This window comes from Myripristis murdjan, chromosome 2, assembly GCF_902150065.1.
Source record: "Myripristis murdjan chromosome 2, fMyrMur1.1, whole genome shotgun sequence".
Lineage (NCBI taxonomy): Eukaryota > Metazoa > Chordata > Actinopteri > Holocentriformes > Holocentridae > Myripristis > Myripristis murdjan.
Window position 1 is genome coordinate 7,907,116 of NC_043981.1, and position 12,885 is coordinate 7,920,000.

Here is a 12,885-nt window from a genome sequence, read left to right on the forward strand (position 1 = left end):
AAATCCAGTTCAGGACCAGAATATCAGTGCAGCCCAGCATTTGTGAGCTTCAGTCATATCAGGATGAACTGTGTCGTCTACCTGTTCTGATGAATAATAACACCCTCTGTCAGCAGATGTAGCCTACATAGAAACAGGTTAGCATATTACAGTAATCAAGTCAGCTAAACTTGGCAATGGTATTGCGGCTTTGCCTGTGGGCGGCTGAGATGCAAAATCAAATATAAGGTAATGGAAATAAAAGCATATTAGATTAGAGCAGGCAGTGGGGATGATTTTCATGTTGCAATGAGCAAGAATTGGATAAGAACGGTCGCTTCATTTTGCCACTGCTGGTTATGTGAAATGCTGAAAGCTCAAGTAAATATTGTAAGGAAAGATATTAATGTTGCAATAGATCTCAGGCAGCAAATTTTTATCACTGTAGCCTGGTGAGGAAGTGTGTTATTACAATGCAAATGCTGATATTACACTGTATTAAATGTGCAGAAGTACAGCAATCCTTACAGGAATATTATAGTGATACCATCTATCTTATAAAGTATTAACAAAGTATATTACATTTTATCGTGTACAGTATATTACACATTATAGTGATCTGTTTTTGTTAGAGTTGATCTCCCCCATCCCCACCCACCCTAACCTATGTCAGTCCAGACAGAATCTAATGCAAAAATGATGAGGCATTTTGGATGGAGCACCACTGCTTGTTTCAGGTTACCCTTATAATGACTATTAATCTATGGGATAAGACCAGTGTTTTCATATATGTTTATTCCTTATGAGAAAGAACCAGCATCCAAGTTTATTATAGGGTGATTAATTTAAATGTCACTACAAAATAACAAAGTATCCATAGTGTCATGTAGAAATACTGTAGGAAGATTACAATGATACTATAGCGGATTGGAAAAACATAAATAAGTATGATCAGGTCACTACAAAGTGACTACTGAGATTCAAATACACCAAGGCCCAGTAGGAATATTATAGAAATATAATAGGTATGTTACATTGATAACATGGGAGGGAAAGTATGATAAGGTTATTAAAAACTCACTATGACTCACTTAGAAAAACACACACTTATACCGGAATATTATACTGGTATTATAGGAATGTTATTTAAATACCATAGGAGACAAAAAATAAACATGAGTGGGATAAGGTTAGAAAAACTAAATACCGAGTATTATAGACTTACACCACAAGTCCCTCTAGAAATATTTTAGGGAATATTATAATGATACCTTTGGAGAGAAGAATGCCATAAATAAGGCTGAGGATATTACAAGCTTACTATTAAATAATATAGACACACTTTAAACATGTATAGTAATATTAGAGGAAATGTTACATTGATAGCATATAAAAATGCAATAAAGTGGGATTTATATTATAGGTTACCACAGACACTCAGTTCAAGTCCCTGTTGGAATATCATAGGAATAGTGCGGGAATATTATAGTGATATTCTTTACGGTAGAGCTTTACTATAGGACTACGTTACGGGGCACGCTCTTTGACTTTGCCATTAATTTGATAAGCATATTCATGTTGTGTAGGCACCAGCTTTTCATCCAAATCTAATATGACGCTGTGTATAGTAGATTATCACAATATCATCAGGCAAACCCCGCCTCTGGTAAATGCAGGGGCGCTCCATGTGACGCTGTAACAAAAATCCAGTATGGCGGAATCTGTCAGGAGATGAATTTTTCGCCCTGTCCTGAGAAAACCCTGGCTAAAATGGGAGAGAAATAAAAACTGTGGACATATGTGGGAACAACTGGCCGGCTCTTGGCCCCGTCTAGGTGAGCTGTGGTGTGTTAATATCCTCTTCATGGGAAAATGTAGCCGAGCTGTGCCTCTTTGATGTTGATATTAACAAGGATGCGATGCACAGGATTCATCAAAACAATGTCCGGCTGAAGTTTCCACTTGGGCTGTTTTTGCTTCCTTTTTTGCCGCAGATTTTGACTCATAATCCTTTCTAAATTGGGTCGGAATGACTTCACAATTCAAATATATAGTATTTCCACTACGGTTTATTGCACTGTAGCGGGCGGGAAGTGTGTAGGCAAGAGCAGAGAATGGACAGGCGATATTTATTATGCCGATTGTTGGAGAGCTATTTTTAGTGCACGGTCGGGCCTTAGGCTTTAATGCAACATACACTGTGTCAGTACGCCTGTATCGGCTTATAACCACGTTGTTGACGAGGTAAATGCCCAAAACGAAGGCATAGGCCTGTATAAAGTGTGTGTTTGTGCATGTGTATGTGTGCGAGTGTGTGTGTGTGTGTGTGTGTGTGTGTGTGTGTGTGTGTGAATGGTTCGGGATGGGCGGTGGTAATTCTCTGCATGCGTCAATCTTTTTTGTGAATGGAGGCGTACGGGTTGTTGAGGCTGTGGCACCATCAAAGCAACATAATATGTCTGTTTTAGAAGCTGCTATGGCGCACAAGGGGGTCCATATTTGTAAATAATAGTCAAAAATGGTGGATTTTGTTTATATATGCTCGGGACTTTATTTTATGGACGTAGTGTTGAATAAATCTAACTAAACTCACTGTTGTCATCTTTTAGGCTCTCATTCTATGAATTTGTAGTGTTTATCTACAGAGATTAAGTCCTTTAAGGGGGAAGCAAGCGAAGAATATAGATATATTTTTAAAATCTAATTGTTGATTTTGGTGATTTGATGACGAGCGACAGGGGGTCACGGTTTATCCACCTTGTTATTTCCAAGTACATCACTGGTTCTAACCCATTTTCAAGGTCTTTATTTTTACTCCAGGGCTGCAGGGCTGGTCTCCCCAGATCTGTCACCCTGCATCAAGCCAACTCTTTTTTTAGGGACAATAGCCTGGGACACACACACACACACACACACATATGCATACACACGCACACACACCCAGACAGATGAGATGCCCCGAGAGAATGGTGTTGCATGGAGCCCCCCTGGAGCGTAAGCTACTCCCCCACGACACAGTGCACCCCCCTTTTCCATCAAGTGAGGGTGTGCAGTGACCGACTTTTTGGCAATTTGTCCCGCGGCTGCGCTGCCTGTCTGTCTGGCCCTCTGTCTTGAGACCCCCAACCCCGAACCCCCCCTCTTAACCCACACCCATCCCGCCTCTCTGGACCTCTGAGATCCCGCTAACACACTTACACACACACACACTCTCCCCACACCCCCACCTTGCCCTGGGGCAGTTTTACCCATTCTATTTGTAGTGGTGCAGTCTACTTGCTGGTTTGGGCTCAGGCTGTGATTACATCTGACACCGCTGCTCCAGGCCCGAGGAATCGAGGCTAATGCTGCGAACAAAGAAAAGAACAATCATTATTCTCCAAAACAAAGAAGTGAACAGTCATTATTCCCTAAAACAAAGAAAAGAGCAATCACCAAAGGCTTTTTGCTCTGTAAAATTCACTCATCAATGAAACTTTTGGGCTCTTGATCTTTAAAATCGCGACTAGGCTCAAACACTCAAAATAGAACGTTCCACCACACAAATTTCACTGATCCTTATAAAAATGATACATCATAACCTACTCTTTCCATGTTTTCTTTGCCAATCTTGGAGCGCTGCAGTCAGAAAACAAAAAAATGTCTGGGACAACCAATTTATTGCCTGATTGGTTTACAGCTTCTTGCAGTGTAAGCTCAAAAAAGCCAAACCTCTCAGGTCGTATTGAATGAGATGGCGTTCTGGTTGGTGATCTTGGATCTGCATGCTGCTGACAGTATTTTGGTGGGACTGTGCAGCCAGCCAGATAACTGTGAAAACTACCAGCAATAACAAACTCCTCAAGTGAGAGATCATTTGGTTGCTGCAACCACAAGATAACTCTTTTAACTGCACATTGAAAACTTAAAAATTGACCGTTCCTTGTTCCACTGCTCTGGCTAACTTGTTACTACTGCTTCACAAAATACCCTCTGGCACCATTTAAACTGTTTACTATTATTACAAGGCTTACAGTTGGATTCCTGTTAGCTGAATGCACAGCAAAATCAACAGAATAAATGTCACTGAGAGGGCAAAAATCAACACATACCAGGATCTCTCCAAGTCCATACCTGTCAGAGTTAATTTAAGACTTTAATGTTGTTTTGAACAGTCATATCAGCTCTATAAGTGGACAAACAACTCTCCCATCAATAATTTTCAGTCAAAAATCAGGACTGGAGAATTTGCTGTGTGCCTAGCTAATAACAGCTTATGTGCTATTTATGCTGATTTCCTCGGTGGTTATTGGTCAGGCATAAGTTCTCAGCTGTGGTCAAAACTTGAACAATAATAAAGCCTTTTGTACATCACATGAGCATCACATGGAATTTGCAATTCCTGCTATAGAGAGCTTGAGATACTCTCATTTTAATTTATAGTAACTCAATCCCTTTTTTTTTTTCTCTCTGATAGGTTGGTACCAGTGCTAGACAGAGAGGTGGCAGCCTGATTGGATTACCTAAGTCAAAGGCGCATGGGGATTGGCTGCTGGTCTGTTTCGTGTTTCCAACTTCGAGGGATTCTCGCGACAGGACCTGCTTGAACTGTGTGTTGGAGCGGTCTAAACACACACACATTCACAGAGATCCACACATTTCAGCAGGAAAATACTGCACTGAACACTGTAAATCAAACACGCACGTGCACACACACACAGCACACACAAACACATCTGTCCTGCAGTACACACCAAGCCCTCTGTACCACCGAGCTGTCCAGTGTGGACAGCAACAGGACCAGCGTGTCGACGATGACATCACACAGCCACCAAGGTAAGAGGTTTACTTTACTCATTGGCATTATATTATCTCATTAGGAAGACTGTGTTTTGTTTGTGTTTTGCTCAAGCTGGAAATAAACAAGATTTGACTCACATTTCCTGATCTAATTAAGGGCTAAGTTACCATGCAAGGTAAAGTTACTGTAACAAAAGCAGTTTCATTGGAAAAATTGGGTCAGATCTTGATTGGAGCATAGATGTTACGGTTGGGCTGATTACATCAGGCTAATGTTGACCTTATTACACATCAGATATCAGCTGGTCATGTGGTTCATTCCTCTTCGATTGCAGCTACATAAATGTAACACCTGCAGTGAAGCTGTGTTTTCTACTTATCTAATTGTAACCGTATGTTTAGAGGAAGAAATTATTCATTAAAAGGACTAATGTATCCCAGAGTTTCACCTACTGTAGCGATGAATATTTGATATGGCTCTCCCTGTCTTAAAGAACCTGAAAAAATAGGCTTCATTGCAAAGTTTTAGTCTCCCATGATGATCCCAGTGCTTTTTCAGAGATTTTTCCACCCTGACAAGAAGGAAATTCAGCAGGAAACGCTAAATACTTGTACTATTTTTTGACATGGAAATGGTCAAAAGTACTGACTATCAGAATAAAATATGAAGACTTCAGTCTAAAAGTATTAGCATCGTCTTTCCAAAACTCTTATCTGTCCACTTCTAACTGGCCTTGATTAAGCCAACCCATACGCTACCTGTGTTAGTTGTCACAATGCTTTCTTGTAAGCACACCAACTTTGAAAGCGACAGCAACTCTGATGTTTACGTTAGAAAGAAAGACAGTTGATGAAATCCTGTAATGTGTCTCCCACTCGTCTTTATTATCAACTAGGCCTCTGCACTGAGAATGAAAAGAAATCACAGAGAAACAGCGATCCGTCACCGCTGTGGAAGCATCGGCAAATTTGTATCTGTCATTTGCGGAATAATAACAGTTCAGCTCATCAATACAGTCACATTAAGAGAAATGTCTCTGCTGCTGCATCTGCCACCCTGATATATGTGTGCGTTTTGATTAGGAGCCTAGACAGATCGCAGCTTCCTAAAATGCAATAAAACATTTTCATCACGTCTTATGAATGTTAATTGGATAATGGTTGAGAGAAAGTAGCCTTGATTCAATATGAACAGACTCTAGAGAGCAAAGTAAAAGTCCATAACACATCCTGGTTGTCTATGTCTACTTTGCCATCCCCTTTCACACCTAATAAACCACTTTAGATGCTCTGTTATTTAAAAATAAGATTTGGCTTGTGTTTTGCTGAAGTTATAAATGATTGCATGATCAGCTTGTGGAAGAAAAGGTTAGTTTCCAACATGACATGTGCCATGTTTACTTTGTACACCTGGGAGTGTGTGCACTATAAATACCATGACGGAGGTAACCGCTGCTCCCCAAGGGACATGCATGAGCCCAGCAGCACCCACCATCCACCACTGCCATCGCCATCCCACCCAAACACACCACAAAGGGCGACAGGGATATTGAGGAGGCATGTGTCTTTGTCTGTGCTGTTGAATCCCCTTGCATACGGCCAGTCCAGAGCCTCCTTATGGGAAAATATTCACACTTTGTCCACAGAAGGCTGCAGACATCTAGTCGTCGTGGTGTCGGCCCACACATTTCCCTCTACCGAAGCAGGGCCAAGCACATTACATTGTTAGATCAACCCAGGATTAAGGCAGCTCAACAGTTATCATTAGACAGTCCATTCTAATGCCCGAGCACGTCTACTGCTCTCTGCTACAACTAGGGCTGGGCGCTATAGACAAAATTAATACCACGATAATCCTGAGAAATTACTTTCATATCCATATATAATGACGTCTGTGGAATCATGTTAAGTGATCAAATTGGTGTTGCGTGCCTTGAACTGCACAGTGACATAATGTATGATCAGCTTTCAAATAGTGATCAGATCTCATTTTTAGTATTTACCCCTCATAATTAGTTCACTCAACAGAATTGTGTGTCAGCATAGTTTTATATCATTATTTCATCTTGATACGATTCTGTTAAATATGGTGATGAATGATAACACTGAATAATTGCGTGGTCACATAAAGAATGATGCAATTCTTAATTCGAAAATAATGTCCCCTAATTTGTCTCAGATCTCATTTTATGGTAGATGTTAATTTGTACTTGCCTTTTGTAATCAATTTAGACAACAGAATTTTGTGTCATGACAGCTTGATATCATTACATCACAATACTTTTAAAATTGGTGATAAACGATAATATTGAATTATTGCCTTGCCCTGCTGCATGGTCATTTGTTTCAGATTTTGTTTGGTGTATGGTGGTGATTTTAATTAATATATGCATTTTATTACTAATTTAGGAACCAGAATTATATATTATAAGTTTCTCATTATTTCATCACAGTAAAATTGTGTTAAAGTCAATAATTGGTGATAAGTGATAATATCGAATTATTTCCCAGCCTTACTGCATGGTCATATAAACAATGATGATACTCTTTATCCCCCTACTTGTTTCAGATCCCTTTTTGCAATGAGATTGCTTAGTAGTTTGCATTTTATTTCTAATTTAGGAAGCAGAGTTGTGTCATGATAACCTGATATTGTTTCAATGCAATGCAGCCCCAGTCCAGTGCTGTTGGACTGTTTTCTTGCATTTTCTTTCTGTCCACAAGCCGCAGTGGCAGGCAAACCCCTAAATTCCACATGTCTTTTACTATTTTACCAGCCACACCAGAATAGCACCTCCAAATGATTTTTGTTACCTACCAGTGTGGCTGGTGAAGCAGATAAACTTAGCAGCTGCAGTCAAAATGTAATAGGATTTGGCTGTTTTTAATTTCCCACCCTGCTCCTCTCTCTCCATAGTCTGCTTCCCACTAGAGGGCCATTCAGGGCTGCCCAGCATCTTCCCACTACCCATCTAACTCACTTCCCACTAACAACACATCCAGTCGCACTGATTTTCTGTGCATCTTTGTGCATCTGACAGAGATGATTAGTACCCTCGGCTAGAATTTTGCATCATCACCCCTCGTCTGCTTCTGAAACGTCTTAGGAGGAGCCGATCTCAGGTCCACAAAGCACTGCGGAAGGTTGCCAAGTGGAGCTTTGATTTGGGGTGTTCGTTTTCCTTTCTGAGTGACAGCTTAGGACCACACTTTAATGTTGTTGGCGAACATTGTGTCGGAAAATGAAAACCAGACAAGCTAAAGACATTGAAAGCCGCAAAATGAGGAGGAAATGCCCAACGTTTGGGTGTTGTGACCCTCCTGAGGCTTGTCACGTCACTGGGTTTTTTATGTCACTGAAATGTGTAAACAGCAAGGAAGCAACGGTGTGTGGGAGTTTCTTAGCGCTTGTTGACTGATAGCAGAAAGGTACACATCCTGTTTTTGAGATGTATCAGGACTACAGACTTAGATCTGTGTGGTTTATTGTCCCTGCAGAGAAATGGATGTGAGGAAATGATCCAGCGGTTTCATGTTGTGTCAGCTGTCTGGTTCTACTATTAAAAGTAGATTCACTCAGTATATAGTAATTAAAGAATGCTGGTTTATTTTTTGAAGTAAACAGTCTGGTGTATAGGCTTGCAGCTTTGCTGTTCTCTCATATTTTCAGTGTGTTCCATAGCTGCCAACTTTTTTGAGTTTGCTTTTGAAAGTTATTTCCAATCATCTACTGCCTTCTAAATAAAGCCCTCAGTATATGTGTGTGTGTGTGTGTGTGTGTGTGTGTGTTTGTGTGTATGTGTATGTGAGTTTGCTCGCATGTTGACCCTCCTGCAGATTGTGTGCGTGTTTGCCTGCCTGCATGTGTGCTACTGTAATGTTTTGAACCATTTTTATAATCCATAATGAGCTTACTAGCATGCACGTTTTTGATCTAGGACTTACCACTCATTTTCTTTATTACAGCAGCAGTGGGATTTTTAGATTAAATATCATTTACCATAAATCTCTTCCTAGAAAAGTGAAATGCGAAACACTTTGTTGGGTTTATATTTACCAGAAAAAGGGGGTCAGGCTGATAAGGGCCTCACATCAGTCTTTGTGGGCATATCAGCAAACAGGCTGGAGTGTTTGCACAGAAGTGATTACTCTATGTACCGAGAGCTTTAGCATATTAGCCGACGACATTTGTTCTACACTTGTGCTTAGCCCAGAGCTAACGTGTCGACTGTGTCGTGTTAAGGTGGGCGGTTTTCTTAAATGTCACGTTCAGGATGAATTAATCAGTTGGTATCAGTTTGGCTTAATGTCTATTCACAAAATTTGAAGCATGCTGCTTTAGCTGCACAACTGTTAACACACACAAACTATCTGACCGTGACAATACTATCAACTGTTTTTACACGGCCTTGTTACAAATACATTTCTGATTGGACAACACCAAATCATATTTGTCTCAGTCAAGACAACGGGTCCATTTTGTTGTTTTCTAAACAAATTAAAGCTACCCAAAGTAGTTTTCCTTGTAAACTCTCCTGGTTTTGTTTACATTAAACATGTCTCACCAAAACACATTCTGTGTGTCCTTGAGGCCTAATGAACTTGTTGAATGCATTTGCTTCCTAAAAAAACATTTGCAAGGCCTTACTACGGGACATTTTGAAAGTTGCATTGTTTATATTGGCTTTAGTAATTGGTCATCCCCATGCACTAGGGGTGTGTGGAGGCACCACTATTTGTATTTGTTTTGGGGCAAAACAATTCGCATTTGTGAAAAAAGTGGTTGTGGCTTAAACTGGAAGTAATTGTTTTTCATTATTATCATTATTATTATTATTGTTGTTGAATTTCAACCAAAAATAAGTATGAAGTGTCTCATATTCCTGCTTATTAAAACTATATTGGTTCAGGAAACCCATTCTAACGACTATGCATTCTGCAAATCAACAATATAAAATATATTTCTGTGTACCATGCCTGTTACCATCTATTTTTCTGGTGTCCGCTATGCGGGATAAGATGTAGCCTAGTTTCCGGGTTAACGCTACAAGCTAAAGGGCTGGCTGTCAAAGACGGTCAAAGTAGTGTTATTCTTCGTAAGTAAACTCAGATTGAGAGGAAATTGCATGCATCAATTAAATTCAAGAAGAAAACAGGGACCCCGTCTTCTTAGTGTGCACTATAGCGCCACTGGTGGCCACAGATTACATTGGGTACCTTTAACCCTGACCATCTTTTGTCAAAAACATGTTACTCCTAGTTTACTGCAGATAAACAGATGGCTAACCAAGCAGAGAAACATGATTTTTCCAAGATTACTTTGACAGTACCAAACTTATCTATGGGATTTTTTTGTTGCTGTGCTACAATGTAGCACATACATGTAAGCTACATACATTTCTAGGTTTGCACTTGTGCTAAAATAATTTTATTGATTTTAGTTTGTTATAAAATAAATTTACCTCAGTGCATCTGTCTCATTTGCAGGGAAGCCTCCCATCACCTTGGTTCCTACTTAGGAATATCCCTTATAAGAAATCCATTTTGTCTCAAAGGTTACATGAATTTAGACAAGCTAGCAAGGAAATGTACATGACTAACAAACCTATAACTGCAAAAGTAACTGCAAAACTATACCATAGAAAACATTATGTAAATGTAATATTAGATACTTGCTTAGCTAATGTGGAATTAGGCAATTTCTGGTAGGATGACTATGCCAGGCAAGTTACAACCAAAGTTTTGGCTCCCCACATGGTCTGATGAGATGTCCTAAGGAACCACTTGATGGTCAAATCAAGGAACCTTTATTAGGATGTGTCCTATCCCCCCTACTGTAACGGGACAGTAAGTGACAATATTGCCTAAAAATGCTACCTAACTAGGGACACTTCTTACAAATGAGACAAACTCTGAGTTTTTGTCGATCAGTGTCTGGCGATCAGCAGGATAATAATGAGAGCCAGGAAGTTGACAAAGTTGAATATTACAGCAAAATAAGCCTCTGATTCACCCTGCCTGGGCTTATTGTTCAGTAATGACTAGTTCTCTGTGCATTATACCAGACTTCTGAACTTAGTGCCTCATCATGTCAGTGTGAGCTGCTTTCCCATGATTCTCTGGGGCCCTTCTGTGGTTGTGGTCACTTACTAAGCACTCTTATCAGTTCCTATGGTGACAATCTGGGCTGCCCCTTATCCAGATAAAGAGGGAGACTCACTGAACTGTATGTGCTTCTGTGTGTGTGAAGATCACACTCACATAGCCAGTGATCTGATCAGGAACAGAAAAAAGAAGTGCAATTACAGGGAAACAGTAATTTCACTTTATAAATGAATGACTAATAAAGTTTGCTTTGAAGCCGTCACACTAAGACCATAAAAATAATTTACAAAAACACCAGCGTCGTCATACTATATATTACATATGACACTATGCACACACACGCACGCACACACACACACACACACACACACACACACACACACACACACACACACACACATAATTGAACACTTTGTATATAAAAACAAACATGTCAATATTTTACCACCATTAAAATCTGACCAGAGGCTGCTTTTGTTCGAAGTGCTGCGTATGAACAATGATGTCATAAATTAAAAATGAAGCCATTGTCTAACAAAACAACAACAAAAAATTGTGCTACCTTATTAAAAAGGGAAAGTGATGCCACTACCAGGCAACGCTTTGTTTTCATCTTAGTCAGAAGCACAAGGGCTTTCCAGGAAAGTCTACAGTGTTTACCACTGGAGCAAGAACTGGGTCTGCACATGAGTCATCAACACACACACATGCACACACACACACACACACAGTTTCCACACACATGTATGCAGCAAGGCTATAGGTAAGTGATTATTTGTGAATGGGGAGCTTGAACTTAATGGTTTTACAGTAGAAATTAAGAAATTAAAGATTAAACGCACTGTCAAATCCAACAAAGAGAATATTTTTGCTACACCGTGGCTCAAACTGTGATAAGATTAGATTTTGCTGCTTTATTTTGCTGGGTCTGTGTGTGGGCGTGAGCGCCTTTTAAGGCTCTGAACCGGTGAACTTGACACACTGCTCCTTTCCTCGAAGGCTCAGTGGTATCTAGGTTACAAGCGGAAGATTTTCAAGCATTATGCAGCCTTACAACAATGCTGTGATGAAAATTAAAACAAAAAAACACTAATGAGTAAGGTCAGAGAATTGCACTCGCTTGGGCTGGATCCCAAGATTAGCTAAGTCTTCTCAAGCCTTAGGCGCTCCTTGCTGTGCTGCTTAGCATATACAGAATAGTCTAATTTATCTTTATGTGAACTGAACTCAGTCAGCAAACACGACCAGCTCTGACATGTCTGTTTATAGAGAAGTGTTTGAAGTTATAGTCCATTTATTTCTGCATATGTCTAATCATTTTGCAGTGCATACCATATAATTATGTTTGTTTGACATGTATTGATTTTGTCATCTTTAAAATGATAGACTACGTTGTCAGCCCTAACTTGAAAATAATTTCCCATCCCTGTTAACAAAGACGCCCTAAATACAAACACACAGATATGACAAAATATGTAAGGTGACATGTTTTGGAGGGAATAGTGCCTGACAAAGACTTCCTTTTCTTCCTACTCAACACGAGCACACTGAAATAATATTAAAATAGAAACTTCAATCAATAACGATATTGTGACGAAATTGTATGGATGACTATTGGTGTTTTGATAAGATTTTTAATTGCAAGAGCTTTTTGATGAACAATCATCAATAGTGTGTATATAATGACCAAACAGGTAGAGGCAAATTATTATTATTATTATGATATTATGATATCAAACATCCCAGACAATATCTATCTCATATCACATTATCAACAATATTGATATATTGCCCAGCGCTAATGATGGCTATAATGTGGAAGTTGATATTCATACTGGTTTTCATGCTATTATTATGTTTATTGTAGATGGAAAAATAGTTCCATCTACAATGCAGCTGCTGGCATTGTTGCTAAGCAGCATCAAGCAGCAGAGTCGTGTGATAAACCTGATACATTTATTTGACCATGTATCATCTGACTGTTTATTATTTATTATTATGTAATTAGCTATGTCGTACTTG

At 39.6% G+C, this 12,885-nt stretch overlaps 1 protein-coding gene across 1 annotated transcript in view; it reads left to right on the forward strand.

Moving 5' to 3' along the window:
- Positions 1–1,701: 1,701 nt before the first annotated feature.
- Positions 1,702–12,885, forward strand: part of LOC115373657 (histone deacetylase 4-like) — a 66,306-nt gene continuing 55,122 nt past the window's right edge. Inside the window, exons 1-2 of the mRNA XM_030072159.1 lie at positions 1,702–1,814; positions 4,436–4,794. Of these exons, the coding sequence (XP_029928019.1) occupies positions 4,773–4,794 (22 nt within the window). The 5' untranslated portion in view covers positions 1,702–1,814; positions 4,436–4,772. The remainder of the gene's footprint in view (positions 1,815–4,435; positions 4,795–12,885) is intronic.